Genomic DNA, 12,904 nt, shown 5'->3' on the forward strand with positions numbered 1-12,904 from the left:
AGGTCGGACCTTCCGGGGGCAGGAACTTCTGGGCTGGTTCCGGGCAAGTTCCAGGCTGAGTCGAAAGTTGTCACGGAGGCGGCTGTGGTGGGTGAGTGTGGGCCGGAAGTTCCGGACAGGTCGGAGGTTCCGGGCTCGTGGAGACTTCTCCCTCCTTGGGTGATCTTGCTCGTTCGTCTTCGAGCCCATTCCCGTAGTGTCTTCAAGACCTTGATCCTAGTGCGTGAGTATGCACAGAGTTTCCGTTTGAGGTAGCACCCACGTTCCATTTGTATCAAAGGAATATTCATTAAGGAGAGATGTCACCTGGGTTTCCATGGCACGTGCCCAGGCTCTTGTCATGGGACCACTTGTAGCTTGAGGTGTATCCATGGGGATGATCGAGGGATGCTCCATATCAATATGGGACCCCCACCCGAGATTTGCCAGTTTTGACAAGACCAACATTTAAAATTTGCCCAACATAATAATACTGATAACTTTGTTAATGCATAGGGCATCATGAGCTTGTTGATCTTAATCCACATAATAAATGGGGGCCTAGTGCTAATGGTGCTGGTCCAAAACTAGAGCATTGTGCGGGGCCACCACGGGGAAACTTAGGTCTAGTTTTACTCGTACACATCGCTTATCCTATCATGTCGAGAGAGAGAGAGAGATATGACTTCTATTGGATACGACGACACATTAGTTGGTCTTGCTGGTTTAGTTTTACCTTTGACGAGTGACTTTTTCACTGAGATTCCTTATAGGCATCGTGTTATCACGTTGTGAGGTTTTCCATCGGATGTGTGTGTTAATTTGTGATGGACTACTTGGAGCACACTAGGAGGGTTAAATATTTCAGAAAACTGCGCCCGCGGTTATGTAGTCACTTGGAAATTTATAATATCCGGTTGTACTAAATCAATAAAAATACACCAACCGTGTGTGTAACCGTGAACGTCTCTTCTTGTGAGGTTCGAGCCAAGAAATGAACATGATGGGGTTATGATTGACTTGTAAGTAGGTGTTCAGGATCACTTTTTGAACATTACTAGTTCCCGCCCGACAATGGGTAAATCATTCTTTTTATTCTTATACAAGTAAGTTAGCCAGATACAAATGATTAGTGCTTGCTGCAGTCTCACCACTTAATCGTTCCTAGCTCAGTAAGTTTTGCTAATTTTGATACCCATGGTAACGAGATTGTTGAGTCCCATAAAGGCTCATAGATTAGTACAACAACACGCGCATGTACAGGTAAAGTGATGCTTTGAAGTGAAAGCGATGCTTGTTCTATTTGAAGTTCTTCTTCTTCTTTTCTTTGACGATCATAGGATGGGTTTCTGGTTGGCAATCTGGGATTAGCATGGTGGACGTAGTCTTCTTTCGTTTTTTTCATCCGTTGTCGGATCATGCTCTTCTGTATAATGATTGCTAAGTATTATGGCGAGTGTAAGCCTATATCCTAATTTCTTTTCTATTCAGTACATGTACTTGTGATGATATCCACCTTGCTAAAGCGTCTTCGATATGCACTTCTACCCTTAGTGAACTTTCAAGTTTTTGTGAGGATAGGATCCATATTGGGCATTGCAGTTGAGGTCTCCAAAATGACGCCTCCAAGGAGCACCTCCTCCAGTCGTGGACGTGCACAAGGGTCGCGCGTGAGGAGCACGATATTGCCAAATCAGGGGTAGAGCACCGCTTGGCCCGCGTTGCCGCCGCAGCGAGCCACCCGATTCATGCCGCCTAGGGTCGCACATCGCCACCTCGTGAGCACGCGAGCCCCCGCGCCGCCTTGGCCATGCCGCGCGCCATCTGTGGCAACTATTGCCCTTCTTACAGACGACGAAACAAAATGGCTGAGTCCCCATCTTCACCAGAGTTGCACGGTCTTTGTCGGTGCTTCTTCGGTAACAACGAGACAAGGAGGAGGTGGAAAATGGGGTGGGAGGTGGCTCAATCTTGGGTTTCCCCGCGTCGCTAGAAAGGAAGACGCGGGGGGGGGGCGAAGAAATGATGACATAGGGGACGAGGGGGAGAGAGAAAAATCATATCCTTCCTTGGCTTCTCCGAGTCACTATTGAATAAAATGTCCTTGGATTCGAGCAAGGCAACGTGTATGTGGAAAAGATAGTGGGTTGTATCTGCCGTAGGTGGCACAAAAATGAAAAGATAATGTAACGAAGATGATAGCCTTTAGAGCAACTCCAACCGGGCGACCTATTTCGTCAGCAAGTGTCCGCTTGGGTCATTTGGACATAAAACTTTGCCTAACGGGGCGACCTAAATGCCGCCTGATGTCCATTCCCGACCCAAACTGAACCCAAATATGGGTCACAAATGGGTCCGCGGCGGACAAAGGCGAACGCTCCCGTCGTCTCCTAGCGTCCGCTCGTGTCCGCCCTGGTCCCACTCATCAGTGACTCAGTGAGGAGGAGCAGCAACACGGCACCCGTCCTCCTCACCACCGCTGCCCCGCCGTCCCTGCACGCGCCCTCGCCAGCTGCATGTCCCCGTCGCCTCGTCCCCGTTGCTGCTCGCCGTCGCAGTAGCAGTACCAGTAGCGGCGGCCACCGCCGTAGCTCCGCAAGCCGTCGATCTTGCATGCACCCGCACCCGCCTCCACCAGCTCCTTCCTCCGTAATGCAGGGGCGGAGCACGGGCGCGGAGCAGGGGAAGCGGATCACCGGCTGGGGCGGAGCAGCACCATCTCCTCCTCCTGCTTACCCTCCTCCTCCTATCCACCGCCTCCGCCACCCACTCGCCAGAGACCGCACGCGCCCACCATGACCACCACCGCCGCTCACCGTTCTGCACGGCCAACGCCCATTTCCACCCCGTCCCTGCTGCCGTGCCTTCCATGCACCAATACCACCTCCACGCCGACAACCAGTCCCTGCTCTCTGCCCTCGATGTCGACCCCGGGTTTGTCGATGCGCAGGCCACAAACGCAGAGTCGGAGGCCCGTCCCGCTCCGCTCCTGCCACCTCAAGGGGCAGCAGCCTCACCGCCTCCCACGCTCATCCTCTCGGTGCTGGATCTCGCAGAGGCGATGCGGCAGCTGCAGGAGGAGGAGCCCACCTCCACGACGACCACCACCATGCTTCTCCCGCACCCTGGCAATGGCGCAGCGCGGGCGAAGTGGCTCGAGCGAGTTGAGTGCGGGCAGCTGCAGGGCGGGGCGAAGGCGAGCTCGTCGTAGCTGCTAGGCGGCGCTGCGGGAGTTTGCCCATCAGATGTTCGACCGAATGTCGGATGGACACGTGAGAAAATGCATTCGTCCCCGTTGGGTGCATTTGCGGATCCAAATGAAAAAACGGACACGGACGCACAGGCACGCGACCCAAGCGAACAAAATCGATGTCCATTAGGTCGATGCGTTGGAGTTGCTCTTATAAAGAAATCGAAGATGACAGTATGTGTGGTTGATTCGCCTGTATGAGATGTGAAAACACTGAAGCATCCCTGCCTACGTATGACCGGTACGCCCGTACGAGCGTGCTTCCTCATGCATGGGCGTCTCCCTCTCTCTCCCTGTTAAACAACTGGTTTTACGCGACGCCGCAACAGTGGTGTGTATACAACAGTGAACAGTGTCCGTGTCAGCGTGAGAGGCCCAGCACGGGCAAAACGGCATCAACAGAGGGCGGGCCAATTTTGCACTGTTTTGTGCTCGCGTCATTATGGCAGCTGCCAAGGCAAGGCCAGGACGTGGGGCAGGAAGAAAGTCCTACCGTGCGGCCCCTCCAGCCAAGTACTCTGAACATGCGAAAACAAGGGGAAAAGAGAGGATAACCACATGGAGAGTCCATGTGAAAAAACAACCCAAGGATCTACCAGCCCTCTGAAGGATCTACCAAGATGCCGGTTCACAGTTGGTTCCACCATAGAGTCAAACACACCGAACTGCACACCAGATTAGACCTTTTTTTCTTCTAAAAACAACGAGCGCCCCTCATCGATTTCCATCAAAGAAACCGCCACACACATAGTACCACGCCAGATTAGACTAGAAAGTCAAGAGAAACATCTGCTAAACATCTGCGCTTTACTATTAAACAAATGCTCCTACACCTTGATACTAGTACTCTATAACAAAAGTATCCTATCCTATCCAGGGCAGGAAATCTCAGACCTGAAGAATGTGCGGGGCCGACAAAGAGGGACTCATTAGTCGTGTCCTTGTCTTGGCTCGTGCTGTCATCTTGCGCACCAAAATGATTCATCCTAGGTTGCTCCATTAAATTAACCCCGTGCTTAGTCCGTACTACAGATTGACAAAGCGCTCCATCAAGACAACAGGGTGCTCACTGACACATGCATCTAGTATTATATTGCAATCCCTGCTAATAATACAATTATACTAGAGAGCAGTGCTTTGTTAAGTCAAACACGCGTGCATGGGTCTTGCAAAATACTGTATTTCCTTTCCTTTAACAGAGAGTTAGAATATACTGAAACCACATGCTGCTGGTGACAGTACAATATGCTACTACTGTGAAAGTAACAAGGAAAAACTAGTTGCTGCACAGTTGACATGGTTTGACCAAAAAGGGATGTAGCACAATCTGCAGTGTGCCACTACAAGTATATGCAGAAGCAACTACTACGTGGACTTGGCTTACAAGCTAGTAGTAGTATGAAGAAGATGCTCAAGGATTCTCTCAGCACAACAGATTCAAGACCAGCTCTGATATGATAGGAGCATGAACACACAGGGCAGTTGCTTCCTAGAGATCTGGCACTGGCATTGGAACACCTTGCTGTGGCAAACGAAATGCAAGATCCGCCGCGGCTTCTCCGATTAGCTGCTCCAACAGACCATCTGCGATCTGTTTCGTGATCTCATCCGCTTCCGACCTCGCTGATTTCATCCAGCCCCCTACTTCCACCTCTTGGTGCACGATTCTTTCCAGCATCATTGCAGCATCGCCGTACTCGTTTGCCGCGAACCTCTCCGCCCCGTAGAGCCAATCCCTCACGTGGCTCCATACTTCTTCCCCTAGATCTTGAGACAATGCCTCGCTCCGTGCTCCAAAGCATGCTTTACCCCATGGGTAGGTTCTTAGCAAGGCTTCCTGGCCAGTCTCAACCAATGCCATGTTTACACAATCAAAGAGAAGCTTTTGGTTCGACCTACGCTCCCTCGATTTAGCGGCCTCCTCCTTGCGGTCCAGGAACTTGTCACACAGTGCGGGATCGAGAGGGCAATCGGCCAAATGCCAACCTGTGAAAACCATACTCACTTGTAGGTTGCCTAATCCAGCAGATGATACTATCTTCTGTACAAGGGCATAACATTCTGATTCATTATCCTCTGCATTAGAGGAATTCAGATAATGCATGTGTAATGGCGAATGCGAGTATGTGCCCTCCCATGATAACAAGCGGGGAACAGACTCAATTGCAGGAGATCGTAAGGCAACTCCTATGATGTAATAAGAACAAATACTTACTATGTAAACCAACAGGGAAACAACAGGCTCAAAAATAAGAAAAGAATAAGTAAAAACTTACTCTCATTGCAGGCACTGGTGCTTTTTGACGATTCAGGTTCATTAGTGCTGCTATCTTCAAATGATGCATCAAAAACTGAAGTAGGACTAGGCTGATCGCGCATGCATTTTAGGCTACCGCTTGATATAGGTTCATCGGTACATCCACTTGGGCAGTCAGAAGACACAGGTGCTTCCATGGAACCAACATCCTCCTGCTACATGTCAACAAGTGATTGCGAGTAAGCACAACAATAATCTTTTGCATAAAAAACAATGGCCATATAGACAACACAAGCAAATAGTAAGGCATAAAGGAATAATCTGGGATTTAGGCATACGTTTAAAGAACAATCTGTTTGTATGGTGAAATTGTCAGCTTTGTCCTTGCAAAATGCCATTCGCTCATCAAACTGAAGGTCACTATTGGTCTCTGATCGCTTGTCCTCAAGAAAAGTGACTTCAACCTTCAGACCGGCGCTATCAGATGGCAGGATGGTTTTCTCTTCTGCCAGCCTTTTACTTCTAGGGAAGAAAAAACTTGATACTTTCCCCTTGAATGATAATTTTCCTTTACCTTGCCTTGTATCCACCTTCGGCGTTTCGCAGCCTTCAGAATTTGCAGACACCACCATGTTATGAAATATTGCTGATGACACCGGGAGAGATTTTGATCTCGCTAAATTTCTTGGAGAGCTCTCCCCAGTTTCATCCTCTCTTAATATAGATACGCAACTAGATTGCATGGCCAACTCGTTTTCTTTGCCACAAGACCGGCTACTTGAAGCGGAGTTTATTACAGCAACATTTTCTTCTTTCTCAGTTTCTCGGATGGAGAGCATGTCACCCAAAGTTCTTGAGGTCCTTGGCAACTTTACTTCTTGATGACTGATTTCATCACATGCTACCGTTGTCCATCTCTCGGAAAGTCGCCTTTTGGCTTCTTTGATCACAGATGACTCAGCTGAATGTGAATGAGATGCCCTGCTATGAGTTGAAGATGAGTAAGTGCTGCTATATCTTTTGATATAATCCCATGAATGCCGCGACACTGGACTGACTACCTCTGAGTCACTTAGGCTACCACCATCTTCATCAATGTTATCAGCTTCTGACCTACTTAAAGAGCTCTCATCTCCATTATACCCATTTGAGTATACAGAAGACAGCAGTGACTCTTGAGGTTCAAATGGAGATGATCTGGGAGTTAGCCTGGCGTGTGTTCTGTTAGGCTTCCCAGGATTCGGCTTTAGGACCACTATCCTGTTTGGCTTCGAGAAGGTATCTTCTGCTGAATGAGATCTCTTGTGAGACTTTCCCATTACAAACTCATTTTCTTCATCAACTCGGTGTGTTCTGGTTTCTCTTGCCCCTATATTCTCAGCAGATTTAAATGGTTTCAACACAGTAATGCGCTTTGTCTGAGGTGGTGCAGGCATTGTGTTTTGTCCATAGAGCGGGTTCGAGAAAACAGAGCTTGGTTCTTCAAGGAACTTTAGAAAGAGATCCTTATTTGAACTTAGAACCTCGAGGGCTTCTTGAAACTCCTTTGAATGAAGGAAATTTTCATCTGTGGCAAGGCGTTTTGCTTGTATGAACTTTTGTCGAACAACTTCAATCCTTGCGTCGCTCTTGTGTTGTGAAGACCTCCCTCCTGAAGAAGTTTGGTCCTGAAGATGATGGGTTCTTAATGGTTCTTCGCAGACTGCATACACATCCTTAAATTCTACTGTTTCCTTGGGGCCTATGTGTTTGCCCCGTGTTGTTTTGTTGTAGAGGCGCTGCTCTTGCTGCTGCAGGGTCCTCTTTGTTGCTGCATAATCATCATACAATTGACTTCTCCTCAAATTTCTTTTGGGAGAATGTAATGCCTGTTCTTGAGCAGGTAGATCATCTTCAAGCCCCATCAATCTGGCAACAACACTTGGTGGTTTCCTCTTTGATTCCACTTCTTTGGCTATCTCGTTTGCTAGTAGCTTCTTCATGGGTGATGCATCTGATTTGCTGCTTAAAGAACTCCTAGTACTGGCCTCCTGCAGGGAAATTTGTATTAGAACAAAGAAGACAGAGAGTTCTCGTTTGCCATAAAAAAAAACTCTTGCTGCCACATGTTAGGCAGAGCACCTATGACAAACTGAAACATGTCATGACACTCACCAGTTTATCCTCTATACAAACTTTATCAGGATCAACGGTTCTTTTGATATCTGTCCGGCCTCTACGAACAGGAGAATCTGAAAGGTCAAGCTAAACAAATAAATAGTTTGACAATGACACAAAAACAACCTACATGCCAGACAAAACAAGCTAACACAAAAAGAACACAGCCAACTTCAATATTTGGACCAGCGTGTTGCAAAGAAAACGGAACAGTACTCTTTGCTATTTGAAATCTATGGAGCGAAAAACATCCAAAGGAAAAGACAAGCAAAACATGTCATCATCCGAAGGCCAAATGTCTACATTATGCAAAGCAATCATTTTCCATACAATGCCAATGCCATCTAGCGCCCACACAAGAGGGGAGATTGGCCATATTTGTGCCAGCAAATGTCCAAAATATTAGAACCTAAGGCAGAAATTTCCAAAGTACTACACCCCACCCACCACCAAGCAGTAACATATATATTGTAGAGAAGCAGCATTTATCTCAAGTAAAATGAAGCAGCTGACAACTGAATACACATTACCAAAACAAAAAACGTTGCAGAGCAACAACATTGCAAATATATATAAAGATAAAGTGAGAGCAATTTACGTACCTTCTCTGTGAGTTCTGTCAGCGAGCGCCTTCGTGCTGGCCATCCCCGTACTCAGGTCGAACAAGTTGATCATTGTCTTCTTCTCACTAGAACCACTACCTCCAAGCATCACAACATCAGCAAAGATATGGGATTCCTGAAAAAACAGCGTCACGGCCAAGAAGTTAAGCGAAACGACGCAGAGGACATGAGACATCACCAGCCGCATGATTGTACCTGAGACCCGCAAGGCCAGCCAATCAAGCTAACTAAATAACAAGAGCGTTATAAGCCGCCGCCGGTACAAACAGCTAGCAGAGCAGCAATAACGGAGAGTGGAGCGTCTTGGGAGGCTCTTAAGTAGCATTTGAAGCCTTAAAATTTGAACCTACGGGACATAAAGGAGGAGGCCTGGCGGCAGTACTGTAGCGCGATGCCGTCCTCACAGGAATACTTGGACACACACACATGGCTAAGGCTGGGTTTTTCGCAGGCGTTGGTAGGCCAGATGGGCGCTGCAAGAGCACAGTCCATGGCCCTGTTCTTGTTAAAAACCGAGGGAAGATGGCAAAATGGCGCGTCGAACGAAACGATAAACCACTGTGCCTGGTGACAGGAGGGGGCAAGATGGAAAAGTAGAAATGTAGCGGCAGCGAACAGGGGGGTAACATGATGCAGAGTGCATTGGATCGGGTTTAGCAACTCATGGGTGGCGAGTGAGGCCATGATTACCGTCCCAAGGAATCTCTGCAGCGGGAGAGGCTTTTTAAGGCTGCGCTTTTGCCGTCGTCAGATAGATTATTTCGCAGGCACGGGAATCACAGCTCACATGAGAGAGAGGGGGTGGAAACTGGAAAGGAGATCGGCTTTGGTTGCACACTTCCTGGGATGATTATGAGGAGTTACAAACTCGAGCTGTTGTTTGAGGTTAAAATGGTTCTGATGCAAACTGTGGTGGATGAACGAGACGTAACGAAGGTGATGTAGAAAACTGAGGACCGGACGAACGAACCGTGAAGGCACAAAGCAAAAGAAAAAGGGCGAGCTGTCCGAGGAGCTTTCTGCACTCTGCAGTCTTCTCCACAGGGGAGGAGGAGGAGAAACACCAAGAACTCGGAGCTTTCCACGCGGAATGCAGCTGAGTTCCCCGGTTTAATCCGGGAATCGAGAGGAGCCAGCGGCAGCAGCTCCGGTGGCCGGGTACGCAGGGCAGGGAATCTGGCAGAGACAGGCGCGCGTCGGAGCAATAAATTCTCGGGCGCGGGAGCGGAAAGGGACGGGAGGAACTGGGGGAAAAAGCGGGCGCCTTTACGCCAGCATCGATGGCCAATCTCTGGTCCCGGGGATCATAAATCGAGCCCGGATCTCCACATTCTCCCCCTCCTGCGCACGCCCGGGCCCGAAATTCCCTGACGAAACCTAATAAACCCGCAATCAAACTCCTCGCCTGAGAAGAAACACAACGGCCTGAATCGAATGCCGCCGCGCATCCGGCGCCCCATGGCCGGATTCCGCCGCGGAGGAAGATGAACCCAAAACCAGATAAGGAAGAAGAAAACAATGCGCTACCAACAGGAAGGCGAGAAATCCTCGGCGACAAAAAAAGGGGATAGAATCCCACTCATGTCACGCGTTCCGGGGAAGGAGACGGGGGAGGAGGGAGGGCAGGGATCGGGGAGGGCGCACCTACGGGGGAGCGGCGGCGAGCATTGGCCGGCGGCGGGGGGCGGAGCAGCGAGCTAGTACCACTGCGCAAGCAGTCGCAGTGTGCAGTGGGAGCGGCGAATGGGACGGGACGGGAGGGAGGTTGGCGGAATGGACCGGAATTTACCCAGCTCCCTTCTGTTCTGCCCCGTGAACTGTTGCTTTGTTGTGTTCTTGGCTCCTCTCCCTTTCGCGTCGGATGCCCGCCCGCCGCTCGTGTCGTGCGTGGGAGGGGTGGCCGGGTTGCGTGCGTGCGTGCGTGTGCGTCGCGTGGAGTGGAGAAAAGGCGGTGATGATGAGCGAGGGACGCGGATCGTGGAGTAACTGCGAGTGAGTGACGAGGAACATACTCCTGCGGTACGGAGCGTGGCATGGATTTCGGGACGCTACAACGTCTACGTGATCCAAATGTGTCGTACGCACAAATTTATGGTTTCTTGTATCTTCGGCCACCATGGTGGTACGTTGCAATCGGCGTGCCGTATATGTAGTACGAGTGCATTTATTCGCCGTGGCTGCTGTACCTGCTTTTCTGTTTGTAGAAGGTGTTGCTTCAACCTTTTGAATTAAAGGGTGTCTCCAGCGGGCACCGTGAAATTGATTTTAGGGGATATCCATATGATTTAGAAGAGCTCCACAGGAGAGTTGATTTTTTTTGCGGGGTAATGAAGAGTTTTACTCGTACGAAGAGGCGTCGGCACTATTAAAAAAATAAAACTAGCAGCTAGCTTCTCAATATCTAAGAGTAAAGGCGCTATAACAGAACGTAAAGTCCGGTGCGATTTTCAGAGGTTCACCACCTCCAAGCTATCTGTCTCAATTTGCACCCACGCAAATCCACGAAGCAGTGCCACCACCACGCCTTCACGCACAGCAGATGCCTCCGCAACAAGAGGGTCCGTAATACCTGGGCATGGCTTGCACCAAGCTGAGACAAACGACGAGGATGACCGAGCCACACCACCGATACCTGATTTGTGCTCCATCATGGAGATCCCAGCATCAGTGTTGATTTTGATCACGTCTCCGTCTGGTGGTCGCCACCCCTGACCTGGTAGTATGCTCGCATACTTGGTTGGAAGCTCTAGCACCGCAAGAGCTTCTCTAACCATCTTCACTGACTGAATCGGGTCCATACTTGCCTTGTCACGAGAATGTTGTTCCGAGATGTTCAGATAGCCCACGTCATCGTGATGATCTTAGCTTGATCTGAAGCATCAAAGCGAGGGTTACAGAGAATATCCCTAGACCAAGTCAATCCATGCAATTCTGGCAGCTTGATATCCAACCACTCGCGTGCTTCTCTCGAGAAGCACTTTGCATGGGTGCATTGTATCAATGCATGATACATATCTTCATCTGCTGTCACGCAAACTTTGCATCTGGCTAGAGTCGCGATGTGCCTGTACTTGAGGGTGCTCTCAACCGGAAGTATCCCTCATAGCACACGTCACCAGAACACGCAAACTTTTGGCACCACATTCAGCTTCCAAAGCCTTGTCCACAACTGCTTGTTCGTCTCTGGATGTTCTGTAACCAACCCTTCTTCTAGAGCAAGATGCTCGTTGCGAATCATGAGAGCTTGGTACGCTAATTTTACAGTGTAGATGCCTGTTTTCTCCGCTGACATGCCCAACTGTCATCTCCTCCCATCCACCTCAAAGGGATATTAAGAATAGCTTCTACCTCAGGAGAAATGAAATTGTTCCTCACAACATCGATCTTTCACGTCCTAGAATCAGCATCAATCAACTCTAAAACTGTGGTCATGCTTGCCGCGCCAATTTGCACCAACGGTTTCATGGAGATAAGCCCCGGGATCCACAGGTCCCTCCAGATCGAGACTGTCGTACCATCACCAATCCTCTTAATCATATCGGCCTCCAGTGCCTCTCTGCCTGCCAGCATAGCCCGCTAGGTAGCAGATGCATGCGGGTGCACCATAGCGCACTGGAAATCAGTGTCCGGGAAGTACTTCCCTTTGAGCACTCGTGCACAGAGCAACTCCGGGCTCGTGACAAGTCTTCATCCATGCTTTCCGAGGAGGGCCAGGTTGAAGAGCTGCAAGTCTCTGAAACGCATCCCTCCCTTTACTTTCAGGGTTGCAAGTGTATACCAGTCCATCCAATGCAAGGATCATCCATCAAGGGAACTGCTCCACCAGTATCTCGCCATGCATTAGGTGATTCCCTTGCAAACTTTTTTAGTTAATTTGAAATAGCTCATAGAGAATGCTGGGATCGCTTGAGCCACTTACTTCAAACGCACCTCTCTTCCTACACATGAAATCATGTGCTCCGTGCCTCCCTGCAACTTACTTCAGATTCTCTCTATGAGATGATCGAAAGTGCCACTTGTAATCCGCCCCGTTGCAGTAGGTAAATCGAGGTATCTCTCATTGAAAGCCTCGACATAAATGCCAAGGGAAGCTTTCAACCTTTGTCTAACTGGATCGATTGTGTTTGGACTGGAGAATATGGAGCTCTTTTCTCGATTCACACACTGTCTAGAGCAGTCCTCATAGATCCTTAGAACAAGATTCAACCTTTGGGCACTTTCCTCCTTTGCATTCATGAAGATGAGACTGTCGTTTGAAAAGAGAAGATGATTGACCCAAGGTGAATTATTGCTTACTCTGATTCCTCAAATTTTCAAAAGCGTGGTGAATCCTTCAGCGCATAGAAGGAACAGATAAGGCGGATAAGGATCCCCTTGGCAGACACCCCTAGATGGAGTGAAGTAAGGCAGCAGCTCCCCATTCACACAAACTGTAAACCTGACAGAAGTCACACATTTCATCACCAGTCTAACAAAACTCGAGCCGAAACCCAATCTTAACATGATAGCTTCCAGATAATGCCATTCGACCCAGTCGTACGCTTTCATCATGTCAAGTGTGACATCACACACATGATTTTTGCCCTTCTTCCTCCTCCTCGTCGCATGTACGCTCTCATAAGCAATTAAAACATTAAT

At 49.1% G+C, this 12,904-nt stretch overlaps 1 protein-coding gene across 3 annotated transcripts; it reads right to left on the bottom strand.

The window, feature by feature from the left end:
* Positions 1-4,389: 4,389 nt before the first annotated feature.
* LOC123427194 lies at positions 4,390-10,086 on the bottom strand. Of its 3 annotated transcripts, none has more exons than XM_045111178.1 (6): positions 9,911-10,086; positions 8,246-8,381; positions 7,641-7,717; positions 5,825-7,516; positions 5,506-5,698; positions 4,390-5,416 (listed from the first exon to the last, which is right to left on the bottom strand). In XM_045111178.1, exons 2-6 carry the CDS (start codon positions 8,352-8,354, stop codon positions 4,719-4,721), a joined length of 2,769 nt encoding a protein of 922 aa, XP_044967113.1. In that variant the 5' UTR covers positions 8,355-8,381; positions 9,911-10,086; the 3' UTR covers positions 4,390-4,718. The 3 variants fall into 3 exon arrangements, with proteins under 3 accessions (XP_044967113.1, XP_044967111.1, XP_044967112.1); XM_045111176.1 differs by having other exon boundaries at positions 5,506-5,701; XM_045111177.1 differs by lacking the exon at positions 9,911-10,086 and adding an exon at positions 8,462-8,601 and having other exon boundaries at positions 5,506-5,701.
* Positions 10,087-12,904: the final 2,818 nt, after the last annotated feature.

The sequence above is a fragment of the Hordeum vulgare genome, chromosome 2H (assembly GCF_904849725.1).
Source record: "Hordeum vulgare subsp. vulgare chromosome 2H, MorexV3_pseudomolecules_assembly, whole genome shotgun sequence".
In the NCBI taxonomy this organism is placed as follows: Eukaryota; Viridiplantae; Streptophyta; class Magnoliopsida; order Poales; family Poaceae; genus Hordeum; species Hordeum vulgare.

Coding starts and splice junctions, on each gene's coding strand:
- LOC123427194 (XM_045111176.1), bottom strand. CDS start 8,354: ATGCTTGGAGGTAGTGGTTCTAGTGAGAAGAAGACAATGATCAACTTG. Junction 7,718..8,245: donor TGACAGAACTCACAGAGAAG/GTACGTAAATTG, acceptor TTGACCTTTCAG/ATTCTCCTGTTCGTAGAGGC. Junction 5,417..5,505: donor CACCAGTGCCTGCAATGAGA/GTAAGTTTTTAC, acceptor ATTACATCATAG/GAGTTGCCTTACGATCTCCT.